Source organism: Lampetra fluviatilis, chromosome 3, assembly GCF_964198595.1.
Source record: "Lampetra fluviatilis chromosome 3, kcLamFluv1.1, whole genome shotgun sequence".
Classification (NCBI taxonomy): domain Eukaryota; kingdom Metazoa; phylum Chordata; class Hyperoartia; order Petromyzontiformes; family Petromyzontidae; genus Lampetra; species Lampetra fluviatilis.
Window position 1 is genome coordinate 20,927,666 of NC_136277.1, and position 23,301 is coordinate 20,950,966.

Below are 23,301 nucleotides of genomic sequence, written 5' to 3' on the forward strand. Positions count from 1 at the left end.
CTTTCAACTGGTACAAAAAACTGACACTTTTATACAAGGTATCACGTTTGCAATAACCACAACACAAGCAGTCAAAATGCAAACAAAAAGAAACAACTCTGATAATGATATGCACTGTCCTTGAAGTTGATGACCAACACCAATGGAGACTAGGCTCTAAGAAAAGCTGTCTCGGGTGTGGACCAATCAACTTCAAGGACAGTGCATATCATTATCATCACCAGAGTTGTTTCTTTTTGTTTGCATTTTGACTGCTTGTGTTGTGGTTATTGCAAACATGATGCCTTGTATAAAGGTGTCAGTTTTTTGTACCAGTTGAAAGGGTAAAACCCTATTACTAAGACAACATTGTTAACCCTATCCTCGTGCTTTGTTCAGGCACTCTCCTTATAGCTCCTCCTGCAAACGAAACTGCTCTTTCTCACCCCTCGCTCTCCCCATTTGATCCTCAACTCTTTCCTAACTGACACATCAATGTGTGTTGGCCACAGTTGCACAGATCTCTCTGCTTGCCACACCTGAGTAGGAGCTGGGCTCTCCGGTTATTTTAGTCATCGATTATTCCACCTGATTAGCGGCTTGAATACTCGTTCATTCGCTAAAACAATTCGGGGGGGGGGGGGTGGGGAAACAAACACTTCACCTCCATTCTCACGTGTGCCGCTGGACGGGCGGTGATGGGCGGAGCTTCGTGACGACATCGTCAGCAAGGGTCACGCTAGGCGTGTCTCGCCGGGAGTTTCCAGCCTTCAAGAGGCAGGATGTCGGCATAGCCAATGTTTTTTTGATGAGGCCTGAGTAATTGACTACAGCAAAATAATTCAACATTTCTTTTAGCCAATTGATAAACTTAATTGACGAATTGACCCAGCTCTACACTCTTAATTGAGCAGATTTTTTGTCGGTTGTACAAATCACTCATCAACTGCCAAGCCTGATATCGCTCATTGATCTTTATTTCCCATAGCTCGAGACCCTGTCTGCGACCCCCCCTTAGACAAACGTACACAAACAAAAAAATCAACTCGAGCCTTTCGGTCAATGCGCACCGATTGCAACGTACAGCGCACCCCCAAACATCGGCGTGCATTCCGCGCACAGGCAGAGCGCAATGCGTTGTGACCCATCGCAAAGGCACTCCGTATGCAGTCTCCTTGCCGAAACGCTGCACCGCTGGAATTAAACCACCTCTGGCTGAACATACATCAAAGGCAACGATCGAACAAAGCGTAGTGGTGTTATTGCCTTTATGTAATTTGAAATGTCAATTAAGGGCTTAATTCTCGCCATATGCCTGATTAGACTGTCTGTATATTTAAACGAGCATCGTAAGGTTCAGAGGACTTAAGTATGGGAATGTGCATTCAAGGTAAACGTTTGACTTTTGGAACCGCTCCAAACAAACCTAACGCCTCAAGAAAAATCATCACATTTGCATTTCGTTAGCGCATTGTGCTGATCTGCATTCGCGTAGCATGCAAGAAGCCTCTGACCAAACCACCTGAAACGCACCCGGTCACATCACATCTCGGGAGCTAAGCAGGGTTGATCGTGCATCTCTGATAGTTTCTCTTGTTAAGGGGGGAGGGGCTTATCTGACCACATTCAGATAAGCCCCTCCCCCCTTAACTTTATTTAAGGGCTGGTCTTTTGGAATTTTCCTCATTTGATGCAGTAATTTTAGCTGTGACGGAGACTTGTGTTGCCTCCGAAACGTCGTGATTTATTATTTTATTTTATTTCCATTATTCATTTTATTAACTTTTAATTTTATTTTTTACCTACGTGACTTTACCGAAAAAACCTAAGAGTTTGGTGAAGTATGGTTGAATAACCCCCATGACCTGCATGGGGTTAGGAGGGCCTCATCCAGCATTTGAATTGACAAAGGGCCGTGCGTGTACACACCATGCGTGTGCCGTTTTTTGACATCCAAGTGTCTCCTAGCGTGACCTTAAACGAGTGGTGGAAGATCCACATTCACACAGCAGGAGCCAGTCAGCTGTTGGCTTCCCACAAAGTGGTACTGTCCTTAATTCCTAGAGCCCGAGAGGAATGATGGGCTGAGTCAACTCGCGACGTTAGCTTTGAATTCTAGATTTGAAGCTTTCGTGACTGCAAGGATTCATATTCTTAGGTTTTTTTCGGTAAAGTCACGTGGGTAAAACATTTAAAATTAATAAAAGTAAAATAAAAATCACGACGTTTCGGAGGCAACACAAGCTTCCGTCTTTAGGTGGAACCGTCACAGCACGATTGCTGTATCAAGTAAGAGAAATTCTAAGAGACCCGTCCTTGTATATATACTGGTTGAGGGTGGGAGGAGCCAAGGTAGGTGGTTCCTCCCAGTTCAACCAGTCTACACAACAAAGGCTCATTCCTAACAGCAGCCTCAGCCGCACCAACCTCACAATAATAATACAAAACTACGATCCAGGTGCCTACCTTGGCTCCTCCCACCCTCAACCAGTATATATACAAGGACGGGTCTCTTAGAATTTCTCTTACTTGATACAGCAATCGTGCTGTGACGGTTCCACCTGAAGACGGAAGCTTGTGTTGCCTCCGAAACGTCGTGATTTTTATTTTACTTTTATACATTTTTTACCTACGTGACTTTACCGAAAAAAACCTAAGAATATGTTAGTTTTGAATTCTATCGTTAATTTTGAGGTCGATCGTGAGTCCAGAGCTGTGACCGCAGCGCCACTCAGCCGATGTGCGTGTCTGTTTCCCGATGTGAATGTACTGTGTGCATTCAAAACAGCAGTGATGTTGTCATTTTGTAATGCGGGCGTAAACGACCTCCCGGAAGTGACGTCATGGGGGGAGGAGATACGTCACGTGGGGGAGAGGGTAAGGGTTTATAAGGGGGGTAACCGGAAGCAGTCGGGAGTGATCGGGGACTGGGAAGAGTGAGAGGCCACGCAGGGCGAAGGGTGAGGAGAGAGTGGCGAGGTCGCCACACACCCGCAGCACGAGGATCGGCACCGTCGGCCAACGGTGACCGACCCCGGGGCAGCAGGAGCAGCGAGGAGGCTGCAGAGAGCAGCGGGTCTGCAAGGGAGGAGTCGGGCAGCAGGGGTCTGCACGACGTGACAGCAGCGGGTCTGCTAGGAGGGAGTTGGGCTACGTGAGCGACAGCAGCTTGGGGCTGCAGAGCAGAGAGTATATAGGGGAGTACCGTGAGGGAAAAGAGATCGAACCCAAATAAAGGACACAGGACAGAGAGAAGCGTCCGAGTCTTTTATTACAATTTTGTGGCGTCTGAAAGTGGCAGTTATCTGTACATTGTCCCCACACGCGCTGCATCCATTTCTGTAGGTCTCGTGGGCTTGAGCATACACCTCAATGTGACACTTTCAGGCGTGAAAATACCAGCACTCGTCAATTAAAAATAGCAACAAAGCAAAACATGGCATTTTATTATCAGTGTTTTTTTATTGTTGTTGGGAGCATGTGCATCGAATGCCCACGTGGCTGGAGCAGTAATCATGAATGGTAAATATGTGTGGCCTGAAGATGGGGCACCATCGTGAAGACACAATCACACAGTCACACAAACTGGTCAATTTCTAACAATTGTTCAAGTACACAACAGGAAGTGGTATCGTTGGAATAGGTATGCTGCCTTTGAATGGTGAGCACACGGGGACTTGCAATCTAGGGTGTCGCCGGTTCGATCCCATCTCTTGGCGCGGCAGTTGAAACGATGGTGCAAGTTCCTTAAATCCCTCTCCCCCGCCTCTGCCCACCCAGCAGTGTGAATGGGTACCACCATAGTTAGTCGATCGATAGGTCGCGTGCAATTGGGTACCCACAAAGTGCTTGCCACAATATCTTGCTGATCTCGTCAAGGAGCATAAACAATCACACAAACTCCGGTCATCCTCGCAGCTGCGTGTGGCTGGCCATTGAACAAAGACAGTCACTGCATCGCGCGCTTTCAGATGCACTTCTGCGGCCATCTGGAATGCTCTTCCTTCCGATATTAGGAAGCCACTGGAGCTGTGTTTAGTTTGTCGTCCTTCCCCTGCACCTCCGATTATCACGGTTAGCTACAAACGGTGCGAAAGTATTTCAACATACATAGAATTAAATTCAAAGTATACACATACATGCCTTCCAAAATGCCTGACCAATGTGGAGGGCAGTAAGCCGAACAAACTTTTGAAGGAACTTTCTCGGGCTCCTTCTAGTGGAGTCCCTTCCAGCAGCAGTGACGTGAGAAGGTGATTGCAGGACTGCACCTTTACATGTACTCTGTCGTTAAGAAGTTGAATGGGGTCGACCAAAACGTAGAGGCACTGGGAAGCCTTACAAGCACGTTTAACGTATGATTCCATTTAAGCTGAAGTGTACAAGGAATTTAATGCTTAAGCATGACATTATATTTACGATTTTTACTCATTAATAGTTTCGTTGTGCTCAAGACTGCTGCTATTATTTAGCCTTGTTGTAAAACTGCAAAATAAAACAGTTGTGTACCAATGTGGTGCACGTTTCACCAAATAATTATTTTAGTTGATTTCCGTTTTAGGTCATGCTCCATAAAATGTAACACAAGTTCTTGCACAACTTGGCCATATTCGTAACTTCTCTGAATTAGTTTTTTTTATTATTTGCAGTCTCGCGCTCCATGTTTTCAACCTGCTATTTCGTACTGGTAGGCTGCTCAGTGGAAACAATTCTAGACCCTAATAATAATCAAATAAAAAAAGAGTCTCAACACCTGGATATGGCTGCTGCCGGGTGGTCCGTGCCAAAGAAGGATGGGGAATATGAGGACAGCGAATTCAATCTCTCGGCGAGTTGCATTAGCACACGAAACTCGCTGCCTGCCAGGGAAATCGCCCGATGTTGCAGCAGCCGCGGCCACGGCGGCGTCGGCATGCGCGACATCACGACACGATGCAGAACTCTTGCACGCTTCAGCGCGGGTTGCGAGCCGCGATCCAGCGTCACGTGGCAATGCAGAGGAGGTTTGATTTTTTCCCCCACCCTTCTCGACGCCGATGCGGTGAAAGAGAACCGCACGAAGGATTTTGTGTCGCAACACAAACGCGAACCTGCCGGTCCGTCGCAGGTGCCGGTGTCAAGTCCTGCTTGCGCGTAGACCCGAGCCCATCATCTCTCCAAGGTCGATTGAATGTAAATAAAAATTCACCAGTGGTGTTCCTGTGCAATCTGACCCCTAGCATAGAGGGGTAGGGTGTCCACCATTGGTTCAGAACCACCAGCAGGAATACAATGACTTTATTTTAGTTTTGTTGCGGAAAATGTCCCGTTTACAGTTAGATGAAATATACGAGTGCTGCACCACATCTGTGGCTTTACGTTGAGTTCAAGGTGAAGGGACACTAACAGCCAAAGCCGTTGATGGCATCGCACTTTGCAATTGCTATCTTCTGACTTAACCTCACAACCTTTGCACAATTGACACTTGATCTCCAAGGTTTGCCCTCACAATATCTCACCGTCTCCCTTGCGCTCATTGCCTGGGTCCGCATCCTCTGGGTGTCCACTCTCATGCTTCATCCGGACCCTTCTCTCCACCCATGTCAGCACCGTCTTTCTGAGTTCACGTGCGATGCTTTCTTGCACTCACTCGGTTTCCGAACTTCCAAGTGTGCGTACCCGGTCAAACCATTAATTGTCGAGCACACATCCACGCACGTGGGCGCCATGGTTGCGAGATGTTAACTACCTCGCCTGGTATGCAGGAGGTCGTGGGTTCGATCCCGACCCTGACGCCTGCTGCTGTATATTTGGAGTTTGCGTGTCTCTCTCCCCGTGATTGTGTGGATTTTTCTCCAGGCCCTCCGGTTTTTCTCTCCACATTTATAAACATGCGTTTGGAGTATTTGGCTGCTATACATTTCCACATGATAAGCCACTTCGTTGAGTTATCATTAGTGGCCAGGTCGCTTTTAAATAGCTCAGTGGGCCCAACCTGGTAAAATAAAATAATAAATTTTTTATAACAAAATGTATATTCAAAGGCCAGAACTCCTCTTCTGTAAGCTTATGAGGTGTGACACTGACGTTGCATCTGCTGCACGCGCCTGTCTGTTTATTAAAATAAATAAACCCCTCCCGCACGATATCAAGCGGTTTGCTTTGCATGCCTCTCACGAAGTGGGCGAACTGACACACTTCCCTCGATATGTTCCCCAAGCACAAAGCAAACAGTGTTTCATCCGAGCAGTCTACCACATTCAATCTTTATTCCTGAATTGTATAATGAATGATGTACATCCAGCTGTCCTAGTTTAAGCTCAGATTGCATGCGTGCGTGCAAAAAACCCACAACAAAAGCGATGCTTTATTAGAAACACAATACGCATTAAATAGCATCGCTTATGCGTATATGCTGCCGTTCCAGAAGGCCGTATACAATTTCCCTTCACTCCAGTTCTTTACATGCTAAGTCGGTGGCATGTTTATTTATGTTAAGGCATTTAAAGCTTCCCCTTGACACTCGGTCAGGATTCGATGCACAGGGCTGCCCAGAGCTTGGATACCGACCGGGCAGCACTGCCCCACGCCGCACCGACTGTGAGCACGGGAGGGAGGTGGAGCAGGGGTCCCTTGAGCTCTGGCTAGGTCGGAGAAGAAATATATTGCCACCAACACCCAACTTACTGGCAGAGGGCTCGACTCGCAATCCCGAGGTGAAGGATACAGCTGTAGGGGTGTTAGAGAGAGAGCCCGTTATGCATGGCAGCTTATGGCAAACAAACACAGTGGGCGGGGCTACGTGAGTGCACGGGGAGGTGCTCTCTACGACGTCCGCGCCAGGCACCCCGGGGGGGCCCCACCCCTCAGCGGGGGGTTGGGTATAAAAGGGGATGTATCGGAGGGCTCGGGGTTCTTGTTAAGCTAACCAGTGAAGACTGAAGACGTCTTAGCTAGAGCCCTGGACTCCCCTGGTTCGCCGTCCTTATCAGGGCCGAACAGGACCGAGCCAGAGGCGTGGTCCCGAGATCCAGAGCCGGTGCTCTTGTCAGCGCTGGTCTGGGACTCAGGGTACCGGGCCCGACTTACCAGTGTCGGGCCAGATAGCCTCCCCTAGCCCATTAGAGGAGGACTAGGAGGCAGGCTAGGAAGTAGCTAGCGCGTGTATCCCCAGCTAGCCGGGTGAGGGGGCCGACACCCCCTCTAGTGTTGTATGCCAGAACCGTGCTGTGTGAATAAAACCCGTGTGCCTCCAACTCCAGCGTCCAAGAGTCGTGAACTCTATTACACAGCCATTACAATCGCTTGCTCCTGCCGCTCGCGATACTGCAGTAGCATAGGATTATGATATGTAAGGTGGAGTCATATTGGGTCCAAATGTGTCGGATTATTACGGACTAGAAATTCCGGCGGCCTTATTTTAGCTCCTGCGGAGAGAGCTCTGCGCTTTTGTGTCTTGCCCGTCACCCCCCACTGATGCCCCCCCCCACTCCCCATGTGTGTAGACTACTGACTATTGTATGTAGGGTGTGTAGGCATATATGCCTACAAAGTACATGTTGTTGGGGGGGGTGGGGGAGTGACATTTTTTCGTTGACCTGTTGGATCAACTTGTTACCCCCGCATCTGGCAGGGGCGGGTGGGGTTCACTTTCTAGAACTTTTTGATTCAGGCCTTCTAAAAGGCTCTTTTAATTTAGTTGACGGACAAATGGAACGCCGGGCTGTTATAATAGGTAGGAACTCTGGTAGTAGTGCCTTGTGCCGATAATCCCTACTGCAAGCCAGCCTTGCAGCATTCTGGGAAATCGAGAGTGATATGTAAATCCTTGGGCATGAGACCTGACTGGCATGTCTGCTGTTCGGTCAATATCTATTGTTTTGTGACTTGCAGATGGCAGTGAGGCAGTGATCAGAGGCAGTGATCACCGAGCTGTTAGTTCTCGCACTTCATTATTTTTGCCCATTCTCTCTGTCAGGTGATGTCCGCTCACACAACACAATTGTATTTGTTTTTATTGTATAGTTCAGGGTGTATCACTCATTATTGTATTACTTTTGGTTCTAAAGTTACGTGGGAAATGACGGACGAACATCTTTCAACAAATTATATGTTTTAAGATATCGTGTAGACTGCATGGCAAGACAGGTGACCTTGCAACCCTCAAAGAGTCAACCAAAGTGTACGCCAAGGCAGCGTCATCGATTCATTGCTTTATTAGTGCTGAACGCTGGGCAACACCTTGTGCATCGCATGCATGTCTGTTGTATATATGTTTTATGTATGTATTTTGAACTTCTTTCGCACGATACGTAGCCAACCGTGCTTATCGGAGGTGCCGGGGAAGAACAACAAACTGGACACAAAAAGCAATTTTAAAGAAATTAGTTTTCAATCTAGATGATTTAAAAGTGCATAGTGCCAATGGATTCCTAATATCGGAAGGAAGAGCGTTCCAGACGGCTGCGGAAGTGCATGTGAAAGTGTGCGATGCAGCGACCATGTAGCCCGCATGCCCAGCCACCGCATGCCTAAACAGCTTTTATTCGGCCGGATCGAGGGGGCTTAACGGCCGCGGCATGGGCTAGAGAAGAGATGGGGTAATGTGGTACAGGAGGATGTGGAGCTGAGTGGACTTGCCGATGACTGGTTCCAGGGGTGTCAAGATCGGCCTTTGTGGAGGAGGCTCATAAAGGACGCTACTGGGCAGTAGCGATGCTCACAACAACGAGCGGAGCGCCGGGTGGCTAAAGCACAGCAAGTTGGCACAGTAGGGGGCACAGGTGGTGCATCAGCCAGTGGTCTCAGTCAGTCAACCCGTCGCACCTGGGTCTGCCCCGTCACCTCCTGCCAACGGGCGTTCGACACTTCACGTGGACTCAAGGTGCACATAGCCTGGCACAAGCGTCGTGGTGACGTCCCCGCCACTTAATGGCGAATGGCGGTTGTTGTTGCGGCGACCGTCTTTGTTCGATGGTCAGCCAAGAGCCGCCGCCGCCGCTGCTAAGACAACCGGAGTTTGAGTGATGTTTATGCTCCTTGGCGGAAAAAAAAATACTCGACATACGCACGAAAAAAGTTTCATTTTTGTCTCCACAATTGAAGGCAAGTGGTGAGTGAAGTGGCTCGGCAGCTCACTCAACATTTCATCCGCCCTCGTTCACTTTCACACTTGATCTCTGGTGCCATGTGGCACGCGCACAGCCCCCCGCCGCATTCCATTGTCCTCTGGAAGGGGAGGGATTCAAAGCCTGCCGTCCCATCGTCTGCCCGCAGGAATGAAACATTGCGCGCAGACCGTGCGCGTGCAGGCGGCTTGAGGACTCACGCGGTGACCGCATTTAGTCCTGCTCCTTCATTTACTCATAATGGCTTCCTGAGACTCCTTAACTGGGTAACTGCTTGGCTCAGTAGTCCCTATAGTCAGGTTTTCAAAAGCCGTCCTCGGCAAGATTTCGAATTCAGTTGGGCGCACAGATGGCAGTGGAGTACATTTGACGTGTTTTTTTGACTTGATGTCCTTTACTCAACCACAGTGACTCGACTTGATTACAAAGTCAGAGGTTCGCGAACGCTTAATGCCACTCGAGGGACTCGCCCAATGGTGGAAACAGTGGTGGAAATAGTTGTGGAAATCGTGGTGGAACCAGTGGTGGAAACAGTGGTGGATACAGTGGTGGAAACAGTGGTGGAAACAGTGGTGGAAATCGTGGTTGAACCAGTGGTGGATACAATGGTAGAAACTGGTGGAAACAGTGGTTGAAAATAGTGGTGGAAATAGTGGTGGAAATAGTGGTGGAAACAGTGGTTGAAAATAGTGGTGGAAATATTGGTGGAAACAGTGGTGGAAATAGTGGTGGAAAAAGTGGTGAAATCATTGGTGGAACCAGCCGACTCAAGCTCATCGCCGAGCGGTGAGAAATGGGCCAAATTGATCTGCCTGTCTGAATCTAGCAGGAACGGCGGCCGTGCTAGTGGTGTCAAGCCTGCGATCGCGCTAGGATTACGTTTTCGGTGCAATTTGTCTATGAGTCTTGATCCGAATTCTGTGTAATTTGTACTTTAGGACACACTCTTTTAAAAGTGACCATTAATTATGATTGCTTTGTTTTTAATATTTTCCTTAATAAATTCCACTGCTCTTGGAAGACCAAAACATTTTCATAAGTTCAAAAACAGGTGTGATGCCAATGTATGCAGGGTGAGTGCCTTCCTTAAATTAAACTTCCATAAATTAAACTTACGAGATTCGGTTTTCTAAATAACAGGTGGATTAAAGATAACAATCAATGATACTTTTCCGTGACAAAAAAAAGGAAAATAAAGCTTGGATATTGTGGCTGAGTAGGTTTCATTTCTGTTGAATAATTTTTCTGAAGAAAAGTCAGTAATTTCCCATTATGATATATTTTTTTAAACCAGGTATTCGCGCAACCCATCATCCATATGAGATCAATAAAATCAGTATCACTTTGTGTGAATTCTGCAGTAGTTGTCTTGTGGGTCGACAGCCCCCCCCCCACATCATAGGACAGTGGAATTTCCACCACTGGGTAAACGGCTACCCATGGAGATGAACATCCTTTCATGCACATTTTTAGGAAGGTGCTTTTCCTCTTCATGTATTTTATTATTAGGTCAGTGATGGGGCAGCATTTTAATAGCTACCGTTTTTTTCTGTTGGGCAAAGTTCGTCGTTTGACTTTGCGTGCGTGGGCTTTTGTTGGACTTGATGGCTGGCTGGCAGCTAATTCTGCGATGGAGAGTTTCTGGGTGGGCTCTCAGTGTTCTCTCTGAGGTCACCCACAGCTGTGTTTATTTGCTCTCCCCCTGTCCCCGGCATTGAACTGAATTTGTCTGTGATCCTACCGTATAAAGGATGGAAAAAGGGGCCACTCTACTCAAAATCGTTCTCCTGGAAAGCGGAGAGAAAGCGGAGCTCAGGAAGCCGGCGAAACTGGACTTTTTGTTGTTTTTATTTCAGTGTTAATAAGATTCTGACCAGTAGGCAGGGCGCAAGCAAACTTGTGACATATTGAATACACATGTATGCCTTAAACTGCATGTTAGACATAGTCTACATTTGTTACATTTAAAATGTTTTTTTTAAATATATTAAGTTGTTTTGTATTCTAAATGGCTTGATGTCAAAATAGGCAATGTACCGTATAATGTTTCTCAACAGTCCTGAATGATCTCCTGGTTTCATTAAGGAGAGCACTCCTTACACATTGAGCTCACGCTACGTGTACACATGTAACTTTAGATTGCTTGTTTCCTAATGTTTAACATTTGACAAGTTCTTCTTGAGCAAGCTGTGACATTTTGATGACAGCAACATGTATCTAATTGCCAAGGCTCAACCAATTGTCAAAGCAATTTTAAAAGAGTGATTGTAAAATGTTTAAAAACTTTGAATCCTGAAACAAACATTTTACACGATATATACTGAAAAACTAGCAATATAAATGGGTACACCACAGTTAGTCAATTGGCACGTTGCATCTGGTGGGGTAAAGTGTGGGTACTCCCACCTCTCCCAAGAAGTATGACCAACGTGGAAGAGTAGGCCAAATACTCGATATAAAGGCCCTCTTAGATCTCTTTCGAGTGGAGGCCTTTCTTCCGGCAGTGGCATGAGCAAGTAATTGCAGAGCTGCGTCTTTCCATTTCAAACTTACTCTGAAAAAAATTCTCGTTAAAATAATAAAGAAGTGATACCAATCAGTTTTTCATGCATCCCATACATGCTCGACAAATGTTTGAAAGGATGGGGCTGCGTCGCTTCTCTCTGGGTTCTTTAGCTTCTGGATTCATCACACACACGGCCAAACAATCACTGATGGAATTGGCCAAACGTCCCAATGCAGAAAAAAGTCTTGAGACTCCATGAGACTTTGCTGGGTAAATCATTGTTGTCATTATTATTATTATTTTAAGAAATGGTTTTTACCAGTTATGTAAAATTGTATATTAAAACATAAAAAGTCTAACAGTCAAAGGAGCTACCCAATAAACTTATGTTTCAACTCTTCTGTGCAACCAGCCGTTTTGAAACTGTATTTTAATTATTAAATTGTTTTACCCAGTACACACATACTAACGAGCTTATTTAGCACGAAATAATGGCTCACTGAAGCTTTTCCTGGGTAATTGATATTATAATTATTATTAAACAGGTGAAGAACAGAGCACTACCAGAACATTGCATGCAACATATTTATTTTTGCATTGAAGAGGGCCCCTATTGTTTATGTGGTGTGCTCTAGTCAATGATGTCTGCTAATCCAGCAGCATTTGCTTAACAAGCCTGACTCTGCTGATGTGATCCACAAGGTTAAACCAGTTACGAATTTGTTTGCATAAAATATGATTTCTGGATAATGTTGGTCTGGCAGGAAAATAGGCCGATTAACTCAAGAAGATCTATCTGTCGAGACATAACAGAGTTCTGCTTATACGTGCACCTACCTGAAGAGAACTGCTTGCAAGGTTTCGTGTGTAGGTCCAGTTGATTATGGCACAAATAAGGGGTTGGATAGATAGTATGTTCGTATATTTTTCTCATTGTGTATAATTTTCCATTGTTATGTTTATGAATATGATGGTGCTTTGAGTGGCAGATTTGTACCAGAAAGAGGTGCCACGTGTTTAAGCAAAAGTTGAAATTTACTTGACGACACACCCCATTAAGAGGCTCTTGAAGGGCTGAAAGATCCACAGGGGGCTCCTCAAGTGCCGATGTGTGTGCGATAAAGTCGGGTCAATGCAGACCGTCCTCCTCCTCACAATCTTAACCTCGCGGCCTTGCTCCAACCTCTGGCATGTACATTTATTCCATTCAGCTTTCACGCCTATAAAACTCCACTCACTGTAATGAGGTCCGTGAGATTTTAAGAGGTTTTCAGTTCGGGAATTACCGCTGCCGATGTTATTAACCGCACTCATGCAAGTTATGTCGGCTGTCGTTGCATTCTTCCAAAAATGCTCGCGAGGCAGCGAGGTGTGAAGCGCATTTTACAGGGATCCAGTGGAGGCTGTGATTGAGTTTCTGTTAACGTGGCTGTTGTCAGACACTCGTCCCGAATTTGCGCAGCCCTCTGACCTGCACTGGGCTTGCTCGCCATGGCCCCGGCATAGCTCAGTTGTATTTGTAGCAGGTAAAGGCCATGAGCCACAAGGCAAGGCTGAGGCCAGTGTCAAGGCCAGTCAAGGCTGGCTCCTCATGGCTCAGGCCAGTGTCAAGGCCAGTCAAGGCTGGCTCCTCATGGCTCAGACCAGTGTCAAGGCCAGTCAAGGCTGGCTCCTCATGGCTGAGGCCAGTGCCAAGGCAGTCAAGGCTGGCTCTTCATGGCTGAGGCCAGTGTCAAGGCAGTCAAGGCTGGCTCCTCATGGCTGAGGCGAGTGTCAAGGCCAGACAAGGCTGGCTCCTCATGGCTGAGGTCAGTGTCAAGGCCAGTACCTCTAAGTCCCGTAAGCGTGACCACAACCCCGAGGCCAAGGCCAGGGATGAGACCGCAAGCTGGCCTCGAGGTCGAGCACCGGTCACAAGGACCCAAGATTGCTTTGTAGTGATCATGACAATTTCAGAAGGCCACAGTTGAGGAAACGATTGTTACTTGGCAGAAGTGCAATGCATACTGGCTCAAGCTCAATCGTTTATTTATTTATTTAGAGCAACTGGGTGGTCTAGCGATCAACACATTCAGCGTTGAGTAAGTGTCCTTGAAATTGATGGCTCTGTTGTCACATCAGGCAAATAACAATAATTCATAACCCACTGCTTCATGAAGGCCTCCCCGTGCCGTGTCGCGGTTATGGGGGGGGGTTGTTTGAACAAATCTAACCAAGCTGTTCAGTGCGTATCGGTGGAGGTCATGGGGGGGGGAAGGGTGAGGTGGGGGATGGGGGAGGGGTTGGGGGGGGGGCATCTAGGACTGGTGCAGAGGTCGCTCTCCCCTGATGTTAGCCATGTCAGAAAATGAAACACCGATCGCCAAGTTCATAGAGCAGTGGAGGGAACCTATTGAGCCACAGTTCTATATGCAGCCAGATACTATTGTGTATGATTACTAAAGTTCTATATGCAGCCAGATACTATTGTGTATGATTACTAAAGTTCTATATGCAGCCAGATACTATTGTGTATGATTACTAAAGTTCTATATGCAGCCAGATACTATTGTGTATGATTACTAAAGTTCTATATGCAGCCAGATACTATTGTGGATGATTACTAAAGTTCTATATGCAGCCAGATACTATTGTGTATGATTACTAAAGTTCTATATGCAGCCAGATACTATTGTGTATGATTACTAAAGTTCTATATGCAGCCAGATACTATTGTGGATGATTACTAAAGTGCGTCTTTTGCACTCAAGAAGTCGTTAAGACGACCCATTGGGTGCTGGTCTCGCGCACCCGGCATTTAAAATTATCTGCAGTTCTATGAATGTCCTTGCCTCTGCCCACTTCGAGTATAATTGGATACCCCGAAGGTCGCCGGTGTTGGAGTAAAGTGTGGGTGCTCCCACCTCGGCCAAGATATCTTGGCACTGTGATGGCGCAAACCTCGTTAACCTTCTTGGGGGGCTCCTCTCTAGAGCTGCCGTCGAGTGAGGGGCCCTTTTGCCAGCTGCGGAGAGAGCAAAGCAATTGCAGGGCCGGTACCTTTAACTTTAATCTTTTTTTATATTCCTATATAATATAATTACTTTCTTACTTCGGTCCCTTAAGTATACGTGTTCATCTCGTTTGTTAATATTCTATTAATTGCATTATTATGTTCTTGTTCATGTTATTGGCTTTGCTAAAATTGGCATTTTAGGTGAACTGGTTATATACAACTTGCGGGGTTTATTTTACGGTTAACTAAAAAGTGATTTTCATTCGTTTTTTATTTTGCAGTCCTACAATGCGGACTCTAAAAAAATCCATACAATTTCACTGCCACCATCTCGCTGCTCGCAGCTTGGCAGGGCGCCTTTAAAGCGGCTGCCAGAACCGTCTGTAGCTTTCAACCAAACACCAACAACATCAGACTCAACGACTCCTCTAAGTTGCAGTCGTTAAGCTGGAAGTGATTAAAACTTGGCCATGATCCCAGCGCGATAAGGATTCCTCTCGGGTGAATCTAAACACACCGCCACTGCGATCCTCTTCAAGCATAAGGGCTTTCTATTTGTACGCGTTGAAACGAAGTCAATAATACAGCAATGACCCGTGATCTGACATCCCCATGAAGGCGGGTGTCCCAGAAGGTTGACGATTTCAAGACGCTGAGTTGTGGCATACGTGCGCCGTTACCGATCACCGTGAAACCGGCCGGCTGATTCACCGCTTCGCACGGACAGGAACCTGTAAACTGCCACGAGAAGAACAGTGAATCCATACTCTTTGATTCTTTCGGTAAAGTCACGTAGGTATAGAATAAAACAAATCACGGCGTTTCGGGCGCAACACAAGCGTCCATCATCAGGTGGGAAAGCATTGTCTGCTGCTGAGTCAGACAGGGAGGCAGATTTTGCCAGACACCACTCCCGTGTGGTGTAATTACGACACTAATCACAGCGGGAATAGTCGCGAGAATGACGGTGATGATTCATCGCACACCCAATTAGTGAATTGTTCACCTAAGATTTGCCGCTCATGACCATTTGAAGAGAAACCAATCAGATATTTTTGCATCGCTTAATGAAAAACGTAATTCCCAGTTACGGTCATTATTGTAGCAAAAATAATGCCCTCTACTTTGGCAAGAGAGCTACACTCGGCCTCAAGAATAAATTTCAGGAGCGTCCTGCATTGCTGTGTTTTACTGACGCCATTAATAGCACGGCTGGGACCTCTGATTAGCATGGTTGACTACGTATGGTGTGAAAGAAGTTCACGTACATTAATAACTCATTAACGCCTTCGCTCTAACTCTCTAGAGGCAAATATTTATCTCTGAGTAGTGAATTAAAAACAAGTACACGCAAGGTACTATGACAGAATACATTGACCTGACCAGGTAGTGCTGTGACTCGAGTGGTTTATTCACAAATTGGAATCAACTCGACTGATCGTCCCCTAGAGGTCAATTTTTTTTGAGTACCACTCTGGAAGAAATCCACAGTGCTTCAGCTCTAGCCAGACTGCCCCCTGCCATAGTAATGTGGAGTTTTCAACACTGGTTCAGTAACACATGGAGATACTTTTTATGCGAGCATCAAATTCAGATTAAGGCAATTTCCTACAAATACAATTCAATAAATCACGACGTTTCGGGCGCAACACAAGCGTCCATCATCAGGTGGGAAAGCATGGTCTGCTGCTGAGCTACACCCATTTAAAACCTTTTTAAACAGTCTGCCTCAGCAGCACACCATGCTTTCCCACGTGATGACAGGATACTCGTGTTGCACCCGAAACATCGTAATTTATTTTATTTTATACCTACGTGACTTTACCGAAACAACCAAAGAGTATGGATTCCCGCAGTCACGAAAGCTTCAAATCAAGATTCAATTTCCTACATTTCATGACCAAACCACGTTCTCAAAAGCCTAGAATCCCTATGAAACAGGGGGCATGTTGGTATCATAATTGCTAAAGGCGTATTTACAGCTCTTCAAAATCAAACTGTCTTCCTGCTCAGACTAGCACTGGGGTGGCACTCATTTCCTTTGGGTGGCCTTGAGCCACTGGTAGATCTCCACATTCCCTTGACAGGGCCAAGTCTATCCACGCGATGACCGATGTTCACTTCTGAACAAGTAGTGCTCGTATTCTTGAATGTGAATCCCTGCAGTCGCGAAAGCTTTAAATCAAAAGTCGTGCTCACTTTATTTACCCCAACACAGTCAGCCGCTATGATGGGCTCCATTGTCTCCTGACCGCGAATTAGAACTCGCATCCTTTTGATTCTGAGTAATGCAGTCTGCCCATAGCAAGACCTGGCTAGGACTCAATAACACATTCCTGCGGAGGGAGCTGGTAGGAACGTTGGGTTGCTCGGTCAATGGCCAGGGTCAACGGCGGCGTGGTGTATTCCGCAAATATGCCCGACTGTGAGGGCGGGCACAAGCCGGTGTGAGTAGGTTAAACGTTGAGTTTTATAAGGGCACCACGGGGTGAGCAGCCCCTCCCCACCCAGCCCCTATCCACTTCTCAAGTGCGGTTTTTGGGTGACATTGCCACATTTCTGCCTCCCCACGCTTTAACTCCTTCTGTCCTCTTCTTCCCCCACAGCATATTGTCAGCCATAATAACGATTTAATGGCAGTGATAATAGTGTACTTACAATCGGTAGCATCGGGAATGTCCTATATAAATGACGTATATTAATAACATTTTATATTGTTGACAATGCCAGTTTGTCAGTGCTTCCTAAATCAATTTAAATCCCTCGTATCTCTCCCTTGCCATGGGCCGATCACATTTGAATATTTTCTTATAATCCCAGGTATCTGACACTGTGACAGTGCAATTGACTAAAACATTAAAAGATTACGAGTTCAAATCCCAATCAGCGGATTTATTTAATCCATCATCCCCCGCGGTCAACAACATCATAACTACTTTGTTGAAAGTCAACATTGATTGTACAACAGAGAGACTGGCCCCAACGGTTCAAGGCCGACGCTTGCCACCTAAATGAATAGAGGGTTCGTATTAGCATGGTCCTTGACCGTAACCTTCTGGCTGATAACCCCCAATGTTCGAGAACGTCAAAGGTCTGAGGCCTCTGGGATTGTACCAGGAATCCTACCGGGTAATTTCAGCCCCGGCAGTATGGCACACAAACTGGAGTTTGGAAAGCTCTGTGTTATTTAATACTATGTAACAAGGCAAATAATCAACCGCACAGTTAATGAAAATAATATCGGTGATGTTTACGTAAACAGCTGGAATACATATATGCACACTGGTTCCCAACCTTTCTGGACCCACGCACCATGGTGAACTATCATCTTTCGCTGACCACGTGCAGTAAAGAATCTTGTGGAAAAAAAATCACACCCGCAACAGTTCGGTGGACCTTTCCCCCACTGCCTTACGGAGACCTGCAGTGGTCAGCGGACCGTGGTTAGGTGGACCACTGCATTAGGATGAAAAAAAACTCAACGCATTCGTCAATAACATTGTAGCCTTGAAAAGAAAAACATATATGTGTGATAAGGCGACGTTTCGTGCAATAGCCCATTTCTTCTTCACGCATAGAGATGCCAGAGAGCTTTCGCATGGCTAATATATGTATGTTGAACTTATATAATAAGACTTGGAGACTGCACTTTTCCACTGCTTGGGGCCTAATGAGCATTACATTCACAAAATGTGTTTCCGATGACTCGTTTTTTTCTTGGCTACATGAAGAGTAACCGAACAGCAGGCGACTGGCGTGTGTGTGTGGCGTGCATTTCAAAGCCCATGTTTGAATTAGTGCTGCTTTGTGATGAGACAAAGAGCCACCACTCTCCATTTGCGCGAGTTCCAGACAGCGTGCGTTGCTGCTGCCGCTGTGCCTCGACACGACTGACCGTTGGATGAGGGCCGGGGCGACACTCGCTGTTGTAATTTAGCATGTTGATGACCTCTGTTGATATGTAAACTCATTTGTCAAGGCTCTCTGCTCCTCCCACCCAGCTTAAAATACGCTGCCAAGCTTAGCAGTGTTTATTAGGACGCTGTCTTTTCCACAGCTCTGTTTCTTCACCTGAGGACAGCTGCTTGCGTTGTGGCCGAAACGTTGTGAGAATTTTATTCTGTTGTATTTTTTATTATTTTATTATTTCCCTTCTACGTGACTTTACCGAAAGAACCAAGAAGATGAATCCCTGCAGTCACGAAAGCTTTCAATCGATACTCGCTGTCGTGTCGAGTCAGGCTGCGACAGGCTGAGTGTCACCCCTCTGCATGCTGTGGCAGGACGGAGTGGTACGGGATGCTGTACTCGCAAGCGGACAGCAAGAAGAAGTCCAACCTGATGATGTCGGTGTTCGAGCCGGGCTGCGACCCCTTGCCCTGGCTCCAAGCCATCCCGCTGCTGGGCCCCGTCACAGGTACGGCTCGCGAACAGCAGCTCCGTCGCGCTGATATGTAACAACAACAACAACAACACGACTCGCTACATCCCACGGTAATCCTGAAGTCAAGACGGCAATAATACATCTTCTTGGTTCTTTCGGGTAAGTCACGTAGAAGGGAAATAATAAAATAATTAAAATAAAACATAATATTTTATTATGTTTTATATTTTATTGTTTTATTTTTATTATTTTATTATTTTCCTTCTACGTGACTTTACCGAAAGAACCAAGAAGATGAATCCCTGCAGTCACGAAAGCTTTAAATGGCAATAATACACTTTGCATTCGCCGTTTAAGAGTTTGAGCTGGAAATATTTAAGCCTACTTTTGGTTTTTTTTCAAGTTGCCCCCTCTCATAAATGTTGTTTGCTCACAGACCGTGTAATAAACACAGACAAAGGTTAAATTTCGATTTAAAGCTTTCGTGACTGCAGGGATTCATATTCTTGGTTCTTTCGGTAAAGTCACATAGCAGGGAAATATTATTTGATTATTTTCCTTCTACGTGACTTTACCGAAAGAACCAATAATACAGACAAAGGTGTCTTCAACAACAAGTACACAACAGGATTGCCAGTATGCTTTGCACGCAGCCTTGTCATAGCTACCAGCTCAGAAGAGGCCGGCCTCCTTGTGCGCTTTCTGGGTAGCTCGTCAGTGGAGAATTGGCTTGTGCTTTCGATAAGGGGTGGCAGAATAAGCTGCCTCTGAAGTCCAAAGTTATTCGATTGAAAAAGTAAGCCCCCTGCCCGCACAGCTGTGCGGCGTGCGTGGCGTCGCCTGACCAGTGGCGTTACCAGGAGCATACGAACGCACGTTCGCACGTGTGTAACGTGCGTAATGCGTGTACGTGGATTTTGTAATGTCGATGTTGTATGTGGGTGCCGATGTGGAGAACTTGTTGACGCGATTGTCAAAGTTCACACATTAGCGTGTCGCCGTGGTTTGTCCGTGTTGCTTAATCGTCTCCCCCCCCCCCGCACCTCCGATTAGCACAGTTGGCTACGTATGGTGCGAAAGAAGTTCATCATACATACATCGTCAGCTCAGTTGCGAGGGAATGTAAGCTGTTGCCAGCAAAGGTCCTGTTGGCTGAAATATATATTTTTTTGCTGTCTCAGCACCATTTACATTTCCTTGCAGTGTTGCTGAATTAAAAAAATGTTTGGTTTGGAACCGTGGCCCAAGAAATGCATAATCCATTCATAGATCCTCTAAATCCTTTAAGCACTCCCAGAACCCGTACAAGTATTTTACGATGAAGGCTCTACTTTGTTGCTGTTTTACAAACGCACAAGCATCTCACACATCCCCTCAATCCATCCCCAGCCCCCCCTAGGCCAAGTTGAATACAATGAAATAGTGACTTCCTCAATATTGATGTAATTTAAAATGACTCTTAACCTCTGAACCATACGATTCCTAGTTTCTACTGTGATCTTATACTGTGTGCTCTTTCTGCCACTTCGAATATCCTTTTAACAGGTGATCATAGTATGGTTAATAAAGGGTATAGTCACGTGAAACGCCAGAGGTTAGCTTAAATAATCTAAACCGGCATATTACCGAGAGCCGTTCAAACATATACAATTATTGCAATAATTATGCAACCTCAAATACGTTTTTTGTGGCTGCAGGCCGGCTACGCTCGACTACCGTAATTTCAAACTGCCAAAGGGGTTGTTATACAGTCGCATTATAATTAATTAGCGATGTTGATAGCATAATTTCCGCTGTGGAAATGTGGTGGTGGCAGCGGTTAAACGTGGAGATAAACCCACAATATAATAACAACAGAGGACAAATTTAAAAAATTCAGCAAAAGGAACGAAAAAAAAAGAATGCACCGTGTAAGCACCACATTTATATTTCGTTCAAGCCCACTTATTTATTTCGAACATTAAACACAACGAGGTTGAAATGCACGTGCAGTGGAGCAACGCGCGCGGGGGGTTTGCAAACGGCGTGCACGCAACGTGTGAACGGCGGACAGGGCAAATAGGTGCAGAGAGAGAGCGATCAGAGGAAGGCGACCGATTAAGAGGCGGTAAGGGGGAGGACACGTGCAAGAGGCGTTGGGATGACACCGGCTTAATGAGGGCCATCTCAGGGCAGCTAATGAGGAGGAGGATAAATAAGGGAACGTGTGTGGCGGAGAGGGGAGTTGTTGGTTGGCGTTGGGTAGGGTTGGTTGGAAGAGTGAACGCAAGAGAAGTCCGGGGCCCCGCTCTGCACACCGTTGACCCCCCCACTGGAGGCAAGGGCGAGGTTTTGAGAGGCGAGGGTGGAGAGGCTAGCAGTAGAGAGGCTAGCAGTAGAGAGGCTAGCAGTAGAGAGGCGAGGGTAGAGAGGCTAGCAGTAGAGAGGCGAGGGTAGAGAGACGAGGGTAGAGAGGCTAGCAGTAGAGAAGCTAGTGGAGTATATAGTGCAAGGCCGTAATTATAATATGGGGACACACACACACCCCCCCCCCCCAATATTCAACTATGCTCAATGCCCCCCCCCCCCCAATATATTGCTATAAAATAGATTTCTGTTTATATGATTGTGGTTATGGTTGTACTTTATTAATCCCTAATCTCTGCCATTTACATACAATGAAACAAGAAAAGAAAAAAAACAGAGCAATGTAATACTATTAGACATTATTGTAAAAAATAAATAAAAAGTCCATCCTATGTGTTAGTGATTTAAAAAAAACTATATTTTAGGCAGGAAATGGCAGGAAATTCGTTTTCAAATTTAGATATTTTTTTTCTGGGGGGGGACCCCCTGGAAGATTTGGTCCCCCCCAATGTTGACTCCATGGCTACGGCCTTGATATAGTGAGAGGCTAGCAGTGGAGAAGCTAGCAGAGTGTATGGTGAGAGGCTAGCAGAGCGAGAGGGAGCAGGCTAGCAGTGGAGAAGCTAGCAGAGTATATGGTGAGAGGCTAGCAGAGTGTATGGTGGGAAGCTAGCAGAGTGTATGGTGGGAAGCTAGCAGAGTGTATAGTGAGAGGCTAGCAGAGCGAGAGGGAGCAGGCTAGCAGCGGAGAAGCTAGCAGAGTATATGGTGAGAGGCTAGCAGAGTGTATGGTGGGAAGCTAGCAGAGTGTATAGTGAGAGGCTAGCAGAGCGAGAGGGAGCAGGCTAGCAGCGGAGAAGCTAGCAGAGTATATGGTGAGAGGCTAGCAGAGTGTATGGTGGGAAGCTAGCAGAGTGTATAGTGAGAGGCTAGCAGAGCGAGAGGGAGCAGGCTAGCAGCGGAGAAGCTAGCAGAGTATATGGTGAGAGGCTAGCAGAGTGTATGGTGGGAAGCTAGCAGAGTGTATAGTGAGAGGCTAGCAGAGCGAGAGGGAGCAGGCTAGCAGCGGAGAAGCTAGCAGAGTATATGGTGAGAGGCTAGCAGAGTGTGTAGTGAGAGGCTAGCAGAGTGTATGGTGAGAGGCTAGCAGAGTGTATGGTGGGAAGCTAGCAGAGTGTATAGTGAGAGGCTAGCAGAGCGAGAGGGAGCAGGCTAGCAGTGGAGAAGCTAGCAGAGTATATGGTGAGAGGCTAGCAGAGTGTATGGTGGGAAGCTAGCAGAGTGTATAGTGAGAGGCTAGCAGAGCGAGAGGGAGCAGGCTAGCAGTGGAGAAGCTAGCAGAGTATATGGTGAGAGGCTAGCAGAGTGTATGGTGGGAAGCTAGCAGAGTGTATAGTGAGAGGCTAGCAGAGCGAGAGGGAGCAGGCTAGCAGCGGAGAAGCTAGCAGAGTATATGGTGAGAGGCTAGCAGAGTGTGTAGTGAGAGGCTAGCAGAGTGTATGGTGAGAGGCTAGCAGAGTGTATGGTGGGAAGCTAGCAGAGTGTATAGTGAGAGGCTAGCAGAGCGAGAGGGAGCAGGCTAGCAGCGGAGAAGCTAGCAGAGTATATGGTGAGAGGCTAGCAGAGTGTATGGTGAGAGGCTAGCAGAGTGTATGGTGGGAAGCTAGCAGAGTGTATAGTGAGAGGCTAGCAGAGCGAGAGGGAGCAGGCTAGCAGTGGAGAAGCTAGCAGAGTATATGGTGAGAGGCTAGCAGTGGAGAAGCTAGCAGAGTATATGGTGAGAGGCTAGCAGAGCGAGAGGGAGCAGGCTAGCAGTGGAGAAGCTAGCAGAATATATGGTGAGAGGCTAGCAGTGGAGAAGCTAGCAGAATATATGGTGAGAGGCTAGCAGTGGAGAAGCTAGCAGAGTATATGGTGAGAGGCTAGCAGTGGAGAAGCTAGCAGAGTATATGGTGAGAGGCTAGCAGAGTGTATGGTGGGAAGT

At 46.6% G+C, this 23,301-nt stretch overlaps 1 protein-coding gene across 5 annotated transcripts in view; it reads left to right on the forward strand.

Annotated features, from left to right (window-relative positions):
• Positions 1-23,301, forward strand: part of LOC144954281 (integrator complex subunit 14-like) — a 98,762-nt gene that overhangs the window by 56,080 nt on the left and 19,381 nt on the right. For all 5 annotated transcript variants that reach the window (XM_078884814.1, XM_078884806.1, XM_078884822.1 and 2 more), the window contains one exon: positions 18,871-19,004. In XM_078884814.1, the coding sequence (XP_078740940.1) occupies positions 18,871-19,004 (134 nt within the window). The remainder of the gene's footprint in view (positions 1-18,870; positions 19,005-23,301) is intronic.